The sequence below is a fragment of the Taudactylus pleione genome, unplaced genomic scaffold, assembly GCF_031769625.1.
Source record: "Taudactylus pleione unplaced genomic scaffold, aTauple2 ptg002010l, whole genome shotgun sequence".
Lineage (NCBI taxonomy): Eukaryota > Metazoa > Chordata > Amphibia > Anura > Myobatrachidae > Taudactylus > Taudactylus pleione.
Genome location: NW_028286406.1, coordinates 164,997 through 178,482, shown reverse-complemented (window position 1 = coordinate 178,482; position 13,486 = coordinate 164,997). Strand labels below are relative to the sequence as shown.

At 48.4% G+C, this 13,486-nt stretch overlaps 1 protein-coding gene across 1 annotated transcript in view; it reads right to left on the bottom strand.

Moving 5' to 3' along the window:
- LOC148435724 (6-phosphofructo-2-kinase/fructose-2,6-bisphosphatase 2-like) overlaps nucleotides 1-13,486 on the bottom strand; it is a 123,290-nt gene that overhangs the window by 69,126 nt on the left and 40,678 nt on the right. The window contains exons 8-10 of the mRNA XM_088465581.1: nucleotides 5,858-5,982; nucleotides 2,673-2,880; nucleotides 90-236 (exon numbers count right to left, since the gene is read on the bottom strand). Coding sequence (XP_088321707.1) covers nucleotides 90-236; nucleotides 2,673-2,880; nucleotides 5,858-5,982 — 480 coding nt within the window. The remainder of the gene's footprint in view (nucleotides 1-89; nucleotides 237-2,672; nucleotides 2,881-5,857; nucleotides 5,983-13,486) is intronic.

The following is a 13,486-nucleotide window of genomic DNA, read 5'->3' as shown; positions in this document are numbered from 1 at the left end:
TAGAATCCGATTGGTTGCTATGGGCAACATCTCCACTTCTAAAAACTCACTTTAGTAAATATACCCCCCAGTGTCTGTTATAAACTTACAGCATCAATCTCATTAAGAATTTTCCACTGTTCATACGAAACACCGAGAGCCTCTGCTGTTTGAATCGTTCTTTTCAGCTGACTAGTCCAAACTTTGAGGTCCACAATTTCCTGCAGCTCGATAAATTTTCGGAGGGCCTGGGAGAACTATAAAATAAAGACAGAACAAAAGTTAGATTTGTTTGATTTTATTCAACACTAAGAAAATGAACAGATTGTACTAATGTACTGTATGCTTCAGATATATGAAAAAAATATGAGATATGGTAAGAACTTACCTTTGTTATCTCTATTTCTACGAAGTCCATAGGGTTCCACAGGATACCTTGGGGTATAGGTGTGACGTCAGTCATCGGGCACCATAGAGTTAAGCTTTCAGCCTCCCAGGATGCACTAGGGTCCCCCTCCTATACCCTGCCCCCGAGCCAAGGCATCTCAGTTTTGTACAAAGCCATAGGCCGGAGGAGGAGAAGGAAGAGAGAAAAAAGATCTGGATACACACAAGAAGCACATTCTCACCAGAGGGAGACGGAAAAACCGGTGACCAGAGCAAAGCCCATCTGCAGCACAGGTGCGACAGGGCGGGAGTCCTGTGGAACCCTATGGACTTCGTAGAAATAGAGATAACAAAAGGCAAGTTCTTACCATATCATATTTTCTACTTCAGGGTCCATAGGGTATCCACAGGATACCTTGGGGATATCCCAAAGCAGTATCCTTTAAGGGTGGGGACGCTCCTGTGCTGAAAGGAGAATCCGCCGCCCGAAGGAAGCATCCTGAGAGGCGAAGGTGTCAAACCTGTAATACCTCACGAAGGTATGGACAGAGGACCACGTAGCAGCCTTGCAGATCTGGACTGCAGAGGCACCACGTCGAGCTGCCCACGAAGGACCCACAGACCTAGTGGAATGAGCCTTCACAGAAGGAGGAACCGGCAGGCCCTCATGAAGATAAGCTTCAGAAATAGCTATACGGATCCAGGCTGCCAAAGTTTGCTTTGAAGCAGGCCAACCCTTTTTACGGAAGCCATAGAGGACAAACAAGGCGTCCGACTTCCTAAACGAAGAAGTGCGGTCAACATAAGTCCTCAAGGCACGCACAACATCCAACGTGGCCTCACCCACTGAAAGGCCAGGTGAGTTAAAAGCCGGTACAACTATTTCCTCGTTAACATGAAACTGGGAAACAACTTTGGGAAGAAATTCAGGACGAGTGCGTAACACTGCCCTGTTCCCATGAAAAATCAAGAAAGGGGGTCTACAAGAATGAGCCCCTAAATCAGAAACACGTCTGGCCTAAGCTATGGCCAGAAGGAAAACAGTCTTAGCTGTTAGCCATTTAAGATCCACTGAGCCCAGTGGTTCAAACGGCGGTCCTTAGAGAGCCCTCAGGACCACAGTCAAGTCCCAGGTGGAACAAAAGGCGGCTGAATTCGCAGAACGCCCTGCATAAAGGTGCGCACATCAGGGATTGTAGCAATCCTACGGTGAAACCAGACAGACAGGGCCGAAACCTGTACCTTCAAAGAAGCAAGGCGAAGCCCATGGTCTAGTCCCGCTTGTAGGAAGGAGAGTATCCGAGACAGACGAAACTCCCGCGGTGCATAACCTCTCGGTCGACACGTAGTACACTGCAGCCGGAGAGAAAAGTCACTTTCAGACATGATGGTAGAAAGTATGTGACCCCTCTCACCAATTTTTAAAAAGGCGAGAGACCACCCTGCAGCACCGCACCGCAAGGGCTTTAGCAGAAAGAACAGGGACAGTAATAAGGCTGACAGTCAGAAAGGAAAGTACAGGCAGCAGCGCTAGCACAGTCACATACAATGCAAAGAAACTCAATTCCTGCACTAACAGCGCTGATAAATCAACTACACAGACACAGTCTGGTAGGACACAGGGCTGCATACACAGACCTGACCACAGCGGAGGAGAGGTATGCGGGGGGACCCAGACCACGATGCCTCCGTCCAGACTTCCAGCAGCGTTCACCATGCGTACTGAAGATGGCCGCCGGAGGAGCAGAGAGGAGGCTGGCCTGGGGGAGGAGCGCTGCCACAGGGCCAGTCGGCGTGTTGCAGAGAGGGCTGTGTGCAGCGGGGGAGGTGCAGTCTGAGACAGGGAAGGCGCGCTCCCCTGGCATGCATTTAACCCCTGGGACGCCGCAACGCTACCGCTCGCTGTGACCCCAGATGCTTACCAGCATCCCCGGATCGGTACCGGCGTTCTGGTACCGGCGGGGGTGTAGGGAAGACAGCATGGACGTCAAAACTGACTGTCCATGCTGTACTTCCAGATGTGCAGCCACAGCTGCAAAACGAAAACTTCAGGGCTCTTCATGGCCCCCCTCTAACAGGTGCCTCCGACTCCGGCCGGGCACCAAACTAAACTGAGATGCCTTGGCTCGGGGGCGGGGTATAGGAGGGGGACCCTAGTGCATCCTGGGAGGCTGAAAGCTTAACTCTACAGTGCCCGATGACTGACGTCACACCTATACCCCAAGGTATCCTGTGGATACCCTATGGACCCTGAAGTAGAAAAATACATGTACAAAGCATTCACTTTACTGAGCAGATGTACTCACTTGCTTTCCTCCTGCAGAGAGACCCGAATCTCCTCCAATCTTTCCTGCAAGATTACATTCACTTTCTCCATGTCGGCACAGGTAGATTGTACGCGGTTGTACATGAATGTTCATGAGGTAGTAGACAATTTTACTTTGGATGTAATCCTGTACTTTGTTCACCAGGAACCTCTGACCAACATTGATAACTTTTATAAGAGAATGGTCCCTACAGGATAAATCAATGAGTTAACATTACAGAAATGTTACACCAGTCTGCATGACAGAATGTAGTGAGTGAGTTTTAAGGGGGCGGGGGTTACACAGAATGTAAGCTCTCACGAGCAGGGCCCTCCACCGTCTTGTGCTTCTCCTTATTCTACTTTCATCTACTCCTTACCCCCCACACTACGACACCTAACACTTGGTTACTTTGCTCTGTTGCTTATCTGAGTGTTATGGTCACTAATGTAGCAATGTATATTATCCATGTCCTTGTCCTGTATTGTATTGTGCTGTGTTGTAAGTCACTGGACAACCTGTTTGTTTATGTACTTTGTAAGGCGCTGCGGAACACTTGTGGCCCCATATAAAATAATAAATATAACAGTTAATCTTCAACATACACATTTTGATTTGATCAGAGCAGCACTTCAAGAATTCATATACATTGGTCTTAAATACCTTTTACTTGTGGTATTAACAAGAACACAAAACATGTTATCAGCTCTGTCAACAGAACACAGTGAGACAGATGTATTATAGCGGCACGTGGAACGCTTCCTGTTTCGCAGGCGAAGCAGGATGCACTAACGATGAGGAGATGTATTAACATCTCATCTGCCGAGGAAGTGAAAACTCACCCCTCCGGCGATCCCCGCTAAAGCCCACAGCGCATTAGCCTAGTGCTCCCGGCTGTCTCCACTGATCATGCGCAGGATCGCCTACATATTGTTATTTTTAATTTTATTTTTTACGATTCATACTATGGAGAAAACCAGGAAATACCATCGGTGAATTGGAAAGCTATATATTTGCGACCGATTTATACATCTTCAGTGACATTCCACTAGGAACTCTATAGTGAACATCTTTAAGGACCTATTTGTAATATAAGCGCCCTACTCCAAGTTCCAATGATAATTGATTCTGTGACATTTTGGGTGTTGGATGATACTCAGGAGCTTATTGAGGGGAGCAGCTGTCCATTTGCGCAGAGGTGCGATTTGATTTTCACCATGCAATAATGCTTCCAGACTTTAGGATCCTTGTCTGAAGACAGTTTTTTTTTTTTTTTTTAGGTTTCAGTAATTTCAGAGTAATGCAAGAAAAAAAATCTAAGATTTTGGCGTAAAGATTCATGCCATTACATTTAACCAATGATATCCTGACATCGGACCCAGAGACAACAGGTCCTGTCGGAGTTCAAGTCCGCTTCATGGACCCACTGCCATGTTTAATACTTGGCCAGTCTGGTGCCACTAATATTACCAAATATTTTATTTAATATTTTCCTGAGAACTTGAGGAAGCCTGGGTATCGGTGGAAGAATAGTATGTCAAAAGAAATTCCAAGGAACAACGAAAGCATCCATTAGAAGGCTAATTAATCCCAGATTCTGTAACTTGGCCATCTAGTTGTAAACTGTGTCGCCACTAAGTCTATCTCTGGCTGATTCCACCTCATAACTAGACTGCTTCAAGTTCTGGCTGCATAGACCATTCCCATAGAAGAACAGACTGGCAACACAGCAGTCTGCCTTCAAATTCCTCAATTCTGGAATAAACACTTTGGATATTGTCGGAACGTGTTTAGTGACCATCAGGCAGGCATAACCCAGTAGGAAACTGAAGCAGCAAAATACGTTTTACGTGTTGATAATCAGTGTCACACTAATTCTAGACTCGACTCCCAGCGCCTCCACTTTGACTATGGCCTCTGCAGTTGTACCTCCCAGGCATCCTGCCCTGACCAGATATTTCCACAACACGTGTCCCATAGTGGGTCTGCTCCTAAGTGTGACCCTTAACTACCGGATGCTTAAATTCATTTCTCCAGGCCTCCCAGGTTGCGGACTCTTACTAGCCAACCTAGTGCTGAACTACTCATTGATCACTTATTTTAAAACGGAGAAAGGATCTGGAGGGTAGGAGCTTATTTACCCTAGAACAGTTACCCCATTATGTGTGTTAGCTCCTCAACACTCACTACAACCCCACGGTCAAGAGTCCCCCAGATGGAGGACGGAAAATACATTTTAGCTCTTGTGATTTTATAAAAGAAAAGTTTATAGTCTAGGGGTAATCTACATTTCATTAGAGGTGTGCATGTAAGAAATTTGAATTTCAAGTTGTATTTGTTTAACTGGGTGTGGAAGATCATCCGTTTAATATTTGAGGCTTTTTGTAGTTGTAGTGTCATTAAATACTACATTAGGCCTATATACCATTTTTTTTTTTTTTTTTTTAGATATCAGATTCCACATTTCTACATTGGTACTAATGTTTAACTTTATTACTCTTGTACCAGTTTCTTAGCAACTTGCATGGTTTGTGTTAGTTTAGTGTTGTGCTGAAGTTTTATTATTGGAGGAATATATTCATTCTCTAACAGCATGCCAATATAATTACTAGCTTCTAAGTTGTGAAATTCTGGAAGTTTGACACACAGGGCCTGATGCATAGCACTTGCAAGCGGGTCGATGGTCGGCCAGTGCACACGCGCGGCGTGCACAATACGCGTGCGAGGACTTCATTCACTCCAGGGCTCACTACAAAATGGGACAGCTGTCGATGTTGATCGACAGCTCGTCCCATTTTGAAGGCGGGGGGTGGGGGGTGGCTGGACAAACGGAGGCGTTCCCGAAGGAATGCCTGCCATTTGTGGGCAGCCCTACTGACATCATTTGTGATATCAGTATTGATCTTCCTGCTCTATTCGAGCAGGAAGTTCACTCGGGCGTTCGGGAACAGAGACCCTACCACAAGGGTCTTGTCGCAAGCCTGATGGTCGCGACCATCGCCAAGCTGCTCGCAAAAGCTGTGGGTGGTCACCCACAGCTAGGCGAGCGGATTTTTGTTTTTTACAAATCCGCCCTGATTCAGAGCGAGCGCTCGCAAATATCGAGCACCTCTGAATCAGGCCCACAGACCACAAATAGTAATTTAAAGTAACAAATATATATATATATATATTTTTTTTCATACTTGTCATAAGAATCTGGGTCCAGTGGCTCATAGGTAACTTTATAGCACTCAATTCTTTTTAGGAAATCATCCATGACATTCTCCCGGCCTCTTTCAGGATAATCAGGACTAGACACTTTCACTTCCTGAAATGACAGATATTTCATTCTTAAGATGGATACACACCTAACAGATATATCTGCAGATCGACTGAATTGCAGATATATCTGCAGACTGTGCAGAACATATGTTCTGCATACAGCCTGCATGATCAGTCGTGACAGACGTCACAAAGGGGCAGTCATTTACATGTGCCCGCCCAGATGAGCAGTTAATCACCGCTCCTACACACAGCACGATGCCCTAATATATCTGAAGATTTATTGGGCATCGGCTGTGCAGCACAGCCGACGTGATATGTCTGTGAATGATGTTGTTCAGACATACCGTCTGTACACACTGGCCGTTGCACACATTATTTATTAGGGGTTCAATTGAACGGCCAATTTGTTAGCCAGTGTACCCAGCATTACATGTAACATTTTTCTACATCTACTAAATTAGACAGCTTTTATAATTTCCAGCTACATAGTATTGGACTACCTACTAGGGTATTCCATTACCAGAAATGGTAAATTATGCAAAATAGAAGTGAAAATAAGCAAACATAAGACAAAATATGGGAATTTAACTACACCTATATCTACTTGATTTGACCTGAAACAGGTAGTTCCAAGCCTGCTTATACATTTGCATAACCTTTCTACCTATATTCTGTCATTCAAAGCATATTGCCCAATGTAAAATAAATTAAACATAATGAGAAAGTTGAGCAGGCCCAGGGACCCACTCTGGCACTGCCTCAGTCTAACCCAGCGACAAACTCCAATTATTAGCTTTTCTTAGTGCTTACCATCTTAAAAACTGGACTGTTTGACAGGAATATAAAGAGGTATGTTTTTTTGCAATAAGCAAACATCTTCCATGTATCCCATTTACTACCCCCTTATCCCATCCCATAACTAACACCGAAGTCCATAGGGTCCACAGGAGACCTTGGGTATAGGCGATGGCTCTGCCGTCGGGCACCACATAGTTAAAAAATCTGCTCCCAGGATGAATCATGGGCCCCCTCCTATACCCTGCCCCCAGGCCAAGGCACCTTCAGTTACGTAAAAAGCCCATAGCCGGAGGAGAAGAAAGACAGTCTGGAACACACACAGATCACATACTCACTGAAAAGAGACGGAAACTCGGTCCTGTGTACCCTATGGACTTCGTTGAAATAGAGATAATAAAAGGTAAGTTCTTACCATATCTCTTATTTTCAACTGCAGGGTCCATAGGGCTCCACAGGAGACCTTGGAGATGTCCCAAAGCAGTCCCTTCAAGGGTGGGGACGCTCCTGTGCAGAAAGGAGAATACGCAGCCCGAAGGAGGCATCCCGAGAGGCAAGAGGTGTCAAATGCGTAATACCGCACAAACGTTTGGACAGAGGACCATGTGGCCATCTTACAAAGCTGAACAGCCGAGGCGTCACGACGAGCTGTCCACAAAGGACCCACAGACCGAGTGGAATGAGCCTTAACAGATGATGGCACTGGAAGACCTGCATGAGCGTAAGCCTCAGAGATCGCCAAACGGATCCAACGAGCCAAAGTTTGCTTGTTGGCAGGCCAACCCTTTCTCTGGAACCCATAAAGGATGAATAAAGTCAGACTTCATAATGGAGCTGGTACGGTCCACAAATTCTGAGAGCTCGTACCACATCCAGCAAGGTCTCACAAGCCGAGAGGTCTGGTGAATTAAAAGGCCGGCACCACAATTTCCTCATTAATGTGGAAACTGGATACCACCTTTGGAAGGAACCCAGGGAGAGTCCGAAGCACTGCCTTGTCCCTGTGAAAGATCAGAAACGGAGGGCGACACGAGAGAGCCCCCAAATCTGACACCCTTCTGGCTGAAGCAATAGTCAGAAGGAAAACAGTCTTGACTGTAAGCTACTTGAAATCCACTGAGCCCAGTGGTTCAAATGGAGGTCCTTGGAGCACCCTCAGGACCACAGTCAAATCCCAAGGAGCCACCGCTGGAATGAAGGGAGGCTGAATACGAAGAACACCCTGCAATAAAGGTGCGGATATCAGGAAGCGGGGCAATCCTACACTGAAACCACACAGAAAGGGTAGAAACATGCACCTTCAGAGAGGCCAGGTGGAGACCAAGGTCTAAACCCGCCTGCAGGAAAGCCAACACTCTAGACACCCGAAAAACCTTGCACCACGAAGCTAGAAAAACCTTTGGACCTCAGGAGGGATGTCTCAAGAGCCACGCCGTCAAAGACAGACGACCCAGGTCCGGGTAAAGGCAAGGACCTCGGAACAACAGGTCCGGACGTTGAGGCAACAGCCACGGAGTGTCGATGGACAGACACTGAAGATCCAAGAACCTTTGACTACGGGGCCATGCTGGAGCCACGAGTAGAATTGTGCTGCCCTCTTCCTTGAACTTCCGAAGAACTCAAGGAAGTAGGGAGAACGGAGGAAAGAGGTAAGCAAACTGGAATGTCCACTTCACCGATAGAGCGTCCACTAGAAGAGCTGCTGCGTCTCTTGTTCTGGAACCAAACCTCGACAGCTTGCGATTGTGACGAGATGCCATGAGGTCTATTTCTGGAAGACCCCACTTGTCCACCAGGAGCTGAAACACGTCCTGGTGAAGAGACCACTCCCCTGGATGCACGTCGTAACGGCTGAGGAAGTCTGCTTCCCAGTTTAGGACACCTGGTATGAACACCGCTGATATGGCAGGAAGATTGTCCTCCGCTCATGCTAAAATGCGGGACACCTCCGCCAGAGCTGCTCGACTTAAGAGTTTCTCCTTGGCGGTTGATGTAAGCTACCGTCGTGGCATTGTCTGACTGAACCTGCACGGCATTTCCGTGTAGGATGCTTCTGGCTATTTGTAGAGCCTTGAAGACCGCTCGAAGTTCCAGTATGTTTATTGGAAGAGCAGACTGTTCGTCTGTCAATCATCCCTGAAAGAAGCATGGACCTATCACTCCGCCCCAACCCCTGAGACAGGCATCTGTCGTCAGAAGGACCCAGTCCGGAATCCAGAAAGGGCGCCCCTTGGTGAGGCAAGTCGTGTGAAGCAAGCAAGACAGAGACCGACGCACTGCTGAGGAGAGCATTAGCGTCTGCGTCCAAATCCGATGAGATGACCCATCCCACCTGGAGAGGATCAGAGTCTGTAGCAGCCGGGAATGAAACGGAGCATACTCCACCATGTCGAATGTCGACACCATGGAGTCCAGCAACTGCATTGCCGAGTGAACCGATACTCGGCGACTGTGCAAGCACTTGCGTACCCGCATCTGCAATGAGGAGATCTCTCCTCAGTTAGGAAGATCCTCTGCTGTTGAGAATCCAACAGCGCCCCAGATGGAGCATCCTCTGAGGGAACCAGGGAGGGCTTCTTCCAGTTGATTAGCCACCCGTGAGATTGAAGTACTGAAATTGACAATTGGAGGTGGTGGAAGAGTACCTCTGGGGACCTGGCCAGAAGCAAAAGGTCGTCCAGATAAGGCAACAGGCGGACCACTTACAGACGCAGATGGGCCGCCATCACTGCCATTATCTTGGTGAACACCCTCAGTGCCGTAGACAGGCCAAAAGGCAGGGCCTGAAACTGGTAGTGCTGTTGCAGCACAGCGAACCTGAGAAACTTCTGGTGAGCCAAGGCAATTGGGATATCAATCCTGAATATCCAGGGAAACCATAAAGTCCCCAGGTTCCATAGCCAGAATAATAGGGTGCAAAATGGAAACCCTGCGGTCTAAGAAACTTGTTCAGGGACTTTATGTTGAGGCTAGGCCGGTAAGAACCATTTGGTTTCGGAACCAGAAAGAGGTTTGAATAATAACCATTTCCCCTCTGAGGGTCCGGGACCGGCACTATGCCTTCCGATTTCAGCATAGAGTAAATGACCATCTGGATATCAAAGGCCTGCCAAGTCCCGCAGTGAAAAACCGATGAGGCCTGCTGCGGAAGGAGAAGGCGTACCCGCAAGAGACCACTTCTCTTACCCAAGTGTCTGTGGTGGTCTGGCACCAGCACTGGGCGAACTGAAGAAGTCTGCCCCCCACCTTGGGATGCCCCAAGGGGGGCCCGCAGAGTCAGGCTGAGGGCTTATCCTCAGGCATGGCAGCTGGATGTCTGGTGCTCCAAGCTTGCGTCTTAGGTTTGGTAACCTTCTTGGTTCCTGCAGGCCTAGGAAAGGACTGAACCTTAGATTTTCCTTAGTTCCTGAAGGAACTGGGGCTGAAGGGAGACAGGCAGACTTGAACAGATCCGGACCAAATAACACCTTCCCATTAAAGGGTAAACACTCCAGCCCTTTCTTGGACTCCACATCTGCCCTCCACGATCGCAGCCATAGAGAGCGCCATGACGAAATGGCTGCAGCTCAAATCCTGGATGTTAGGAAGCTAACATCTAAAGCAGCCTCATTCACATATTTAGCTGAATCCCTTAGATAACCTAACAGTTCAATCTGTTCACAGGTAGCATCCAGAAGGTAAGGATGACACCAGAGATTTCGCCCAACTTTCCATGGCCCTGGCCACCCAGCAGATGGCCATAGCTGGCCTTGAGGCCCCTTCCGAAAGAGAATAGATAGACTTCAAAACACACCTCCACCTTTCTATCCGTCACATCCTTTAAGGACGACATGGACGGCATAGGCAGTGTCGCACTTTTTACCACGCGTGTAATGTGAGAGTCCACCTGCAGAGAAGCTTCCATTTTGAAAAATACTTTTCTTCAAACGGATAAGCAAAAGTCAACCTCTCTTGAGGCTGAAACAGTTTACCTGGGGATTTCCAAGCTTCCTCCAAATGCTCCACTAACTGATCAGACAGAGGAAAAACTGTAGCAGTACTTTTTACCTCCTTGAAATAAGCATGTTTGGATTTGGCCGCCGGGGCGTCCTCATCCCCTATTTCCATGGCCACACATACCGCACGTATGAGGCCCTGTGCATATATCTTCGACTTCGTATCCCTCTGCGGGGGCTCAGAGACTGATAAGTTGTGTATCTCCCCATTGTCTGACGTCACATAATCATCCTCATAATGCGTGGACTGAGACAACAGAGTCTTCCTTGCAGGGCGCAAAGGAGATTCACCTTGCAACATGTCCATCAGGTTTTGCACCGTAGTGGAGAAAGAAAGAATGAACCCACATAGGCTCTGGCGATGGCGGAGTAGCCACTACCATCTGCCTATGTACACCCTGCACGGGAGATTGGAGCTACTGCCTGCTGCATAAACCCCATAGAAGGGTAAACAGTGGGAGGCGCCAAACGCCCTACCAGGGCATTAATTGCCTGTGCGAAGCATGCCCAGGGAGGCTCCTGCACAGCACTAGTGCCAGCAGACGACTCTGCCAGAGCAGAAGCAGCAGTACACAATCCTACAATAACAACCTCCCATTTCCTCAAGCCTGCCCTGCACCGAGAGCATGACTGCAAGAGAGGAGTATCAATCTGTCCAGACTCACTCCCAGACATATTGACCACAGGTGTATGTGACTCACCACACAGTAATTATACAAATATATTCAAATACTGAAGTGCACTTCCAAACTAACAGTACTGGTACCGAGAGGGCTGTGAGAAGGAAGGTTCAGGGACAGTAAAATGACTGAAAGTTAGAAGAAAAGTACAGGCAGACAGCGCTAGCAAAAGTCATACAATGCAAGAAAAACCTGCACTACAAAAGCACCACCCTCAACTACACAGACCTAAAGTCCAGTAGGAAACAGTGCTACATACTCTGACCTGTGTGGAGGAGAGGTATGCAGGGGGGACCCAGGCTCCGCACACTTTGAGAGACCAACGTCTGTGCTGAATAAAATGGCTGTCGGAGCTCAAGGGAGGCGGGCCTGGGGGAGGAGAGCTGCATGAGCGCGCCAGACCGTTGAGGAAAGGCGCCTAATGCAGCGGGGGAGGAGCCGGCTGTGCTCCTGGAATGCGTTTAACCGCCCCGGACGCAGTCGCCTATTTGAAAGCGCCGGTCCCAACATCCCTGGTGGTCCAGTGGCAGCGCGGCGTGGTGGCGGAACGGCAGCATGGTTGTCCGCTGGACAGTCCGTGCTGACCGCTCATCTCGTTTTCTGGCTGAGCAGCCCCCTTGCAGTGAACAGACTCTGGCCGGGCACCTACGAAAGTGAAGGTGCCTTGGCCTGGGGGCAGGGTATAGGAGGGGGCCATGATGCATCCAGGGAGCAGAGTTTTTAACTATGTGGTGCCCGACAGCAGAGCCATCGCCTATACCCAAGGTCTCCTGTGGAGCCCTATGGACCCTGCAGTTGAAAGGAGTACAGGTTGAATCTCCCATATCCAAAATGCTTGGGACCAGGGGTATTTTGGATAACTGAATACTCCGTATTTTGGAATATTTACATATCACAATGAGATATCTTGGGAATGGGGCCCAAATAACAAGAGATATGGTAAGAACTTACCTTTGTTATCTCTGTTTCTACGAAGTCCATAGGGTCCACAGGGTTGACCTTGGGGTATAGGTTGGGAACCAAATCCGGGCACCACGCAGTTAAAGCTTTTAGCTCCCAGGATGCACTGGGTCCACTCTCCCTATAACCCCACCCCCAAGCCAGAGGCACCTCAGTTTGTAAGTAGCCAAAGGCCGGAGGAGGAGAGAAAAAGAGAGAGAAAACTGGAACACTCAATAACCATACTCACAGAAATGGGAGACGGAAAACCGGTGACCAGCCACACAGCCCATATGAAGCCAGGTGCGTCAGGGCGGGCGCCCTGTGGACCCTATGGACTTCGTAGAAACAGAGATAACAAAGGTAAGTTCTTACCATATCTCTTGTTTTCTACTTCAGGGTCCATAGGGGGTCCACAGGGTTGACCTTGGGGATGTCCCAAAGCAGTTCAACCAAGGGTGGGGACGCTCCTGTGCTGAGAGGAGAATCCGTCGCCAAAAAGGAAGCATCCTGAGAGGCAAAGGAAACCAATGCCTAGAACCTTAAAAAGGTGTGGACAGAAGACCACGTGGCCACCTAGTAAGGCAAAACAGCCGAGGCGCCACAGCGAGCCGCACACGAGGGTCACATGGCCCGAGAAAAAACAAGCATCAACAACAGGAAGGCCTACCCATGGGTAGGCCCCTGAGGAAGACCTACGAGGCCATCCAGCCAACATTTGGTTATAGGCCGGCCATCCTTTCCTGTGAAAACCAGAAATCTCAGACCACCAATAAGGAGTCCGATTTCCGTAAGGAACCTGAACGGATCACATAAATCCAAAGAGGCCAGACCACAGTCAATGAGGCCACACCAGCCGAGAGGACTGGGGACAGAATGGCCGTACCATAAGTTCCAGAATAATATGGAACCTGAAAACCACTAAGAAGAAACACAGGGCGAGAGCAACTCACACCCTGACATGATGCCCTCCAGAAGAGGGAGCCACATGAGAACGCTCCCAATTCAGACACTCTCCTGGTTGATATAAACACCCTGAGAGAAAGAGAGAGCCTAAGCAATAGACCATGTAATGGCTATCACAACCAGCGGTTCCATTGACTGTCCCCGGAGGTAACGAAGAACCACTACTTACTCC